Source organism: Propithecus coquereli, unplaced genomic scaffold (assembly GCF_000956105.1).
Source record: "Propithecus coquereli isolate 6110/MARCELLA unplaced genomic scaffold, Pcoq_1.0 Scaffold358, whole genome shotgun sequence".
NCBI classification, from domain to species: Eukaryota; Metazoa; Chordata; class Mammalia; order Primates; family Indriidae; genus Propithecus; species Propithecus coquereli.
Genome location: NW_012149263.1, coordinates 2,253,155 through 2,255,410, shown reverse-complemented (window position 1 = coordinate 2,255,410; position 2,256 = coordinate 2,253,155). Strand labels below are relative to the sequence as shown.

Here is a 2,256-nt window from a genome sequence, read left to right as displayed (position 1 = left end):
TCTGCACTAGTCAACTCAGTCTCTAGGAAAGTTATTTCCTTAGTGCAGTACAGCTTGAAATTGTCTATAAAGCCTCTGCAATCTGAAAGGAGAATCAAGGTAGTCTTCTTGGCATCTGGGAGTAGAAGCACCTGCATAAAAGAAATTTCTTTTCAGTTTGTTTGTTTTGGGTAATGTTTCTAAGTTTAAAATGAGCCATCAGTCTTTGAAAGAAGGTGTAATGGAAAAAACTTGGGTTTTATTTAGCTTCCAGACACAGGTTGACTCTCCACTCTCTTGCTCATTGGCTACATGACTTCAGGCAAGTTAATCCATCTCTCAGAACCTTTCTTTCCTCACTGTCAAGATTGCATGAGCCAACACCTGGCATAGCAAAGTACCCTTTTTTCTGCTTAGATTCTACATACACATTTGGAAATGAAATGAGAACATTTTTTTTTTTAATTAACTGAGAAAGTCAAAACCAAAAACCTAGCTCACTTGGTACGTCAAAAAAAGATCCATGGATCCAGACTGTGTCAGCACCAGACATGGAAGAGTGTTGACAAGGACAAAGCTAAAATCTCAAACTCAGTGATCTAAGAGAAGACTGGGCTTTCAGATTGGGCTTTCTTCCCTCCAAAGCTGCCAATGTGAGGATGGCCTCACTACAATATCTCTAGGTCCTGTGACTCACAGGGGAGTAAAGGAAGAGACCCAGATTAAGTTCCCATGTTCTGAAGGTTCCTGGCCCAAGAACAGAGACAGTCCTCTCCAACACCCTAAGAATCCAGGGCTCCCATGTGGAAAGATCGAGGGAGTTTAGTAATAAAAAGCTAGAACTCTAGAGCCAAACTTCCTGGGTTTGAGTCCTGGTTCTGTCACTCATGAACTGTGTGACCTTGGGTAAGTAAGTTTAATCTTTCTGTGCCTCACAATCACAGAACAGGTCCCACACAATCAAGCCCACGATCTGGCATACATACAAATTATCACCTAATCACAAACATATATGTGATTGCACACTTACACCCATAATGCCACACATATACACGGCACAAAGATGGAGAGATGGTCACACACAATCTCTCCAACAGAGAGACAGTCACACAATCACACACGGTGGCAAACCACACAAGGTCATACGTCTTATCACAATTACTTACGCTACATCATACCTGCAGATACAGATGGTCATGGTCACACAATCACACTTGCTGTCACACACATTCAAACACAGTTGTATCTGCAGAGACAGGTGGTCAGACAATCACACACACATTCACGGACACACACACACACACAATGTCACATCCCAGTGTCTCACAAACCCATGCATAGTTATACTTGGGAGACAGATACACGCAAAAATACATATTCACAGTTTTTTCCCTAGAGGCAGTCACAGTCACGCACAAGCACACACACACGGTGACACACAAGATCACATTCTGTCACACCTGCAGCCTGTCCCATAATTATACACAGTAACAAAGTGACACACTGTCACAAACACAACCCTCCTGGCGGTGCCCGCCGAGTCCCCATCCTTGTCCCGGCCGGTCCACCACCAAACCGGCCCTGACCTCCCACTCTCGCCCGGCCCGGCCTAACTCACCTCCCAGCGCCGCGGGCTCTGCAAACTGGCCCCGCGACGTCGCCTCCCAGAATCCTCCGCGAGGTCGAGCGGGGCGAGGACCACGGCGAGCAGGATTCCGAGCTCTGCGGGATCTTAAGCGGCGACACAGCGATCCCCTCCGACTCAGCGAACCACGAGCTCCAAAACGCTTTGCGCCACGGCCTTCTTTGCCGAACTACATTTCCCAGAGGACCCCACGACCCGCCTGCACTTCGCGCCTGCGCTGAGGTGCTGGTACGGGGAAGGGGGGCGGCGCAGGGGGCGCGCTGCGTGCGACCCCAGGCGAGCGAGTGACGCTGAGCCGCTTGTGTGAGAAAACGGTGAGGCTGCGCGCGTGGGTGATCGAATGCTCGGGCGTGGCGGTTTGTGTGGGACTTTGCCACACACCTTTGCGCTTGCGCACCAAGGGGCGGCGGATGCTGTCAGTGCAGTGAGCTTCTGTATTTTAAATCACATCCCGATTGTGGGTCGTTGTGTGATAGACTTGGGTGTGTCATGCTGAGAATGTGAGACAGACTGTGGGTGAGAGACAATGGCTGACATTGGGGGTGACTGTTTCTGTAACTGTGCTCTTATCCCAGAGGTCGCAGTTTACCTGAGAAAGGCGGCGGAGCTTCCTCTGTTTCTGGACTTGCCAT

General features: G+C 49.3%; 1 protein-coding gene across 1 annotated transcript in view; it reads right to left on the bottom strand.

Moving 5' to 3' along the window:
* The window catches only part of ZNF527 (zinc finger protein 527), a 32,820-nt gene extending 30,564 nt beyond the window's left edge, over positions 1–2,256 (bottom strand). The window contains exon 1 of the mRNA XM_012651503.1: positions 2,214–2,256. Coding sequence (XP_012506957.1) covers positions 2,214–2,256 — 43 coding nt within the window. The remainder of the gene's footprint in view (positions 1–2,213) is intronic.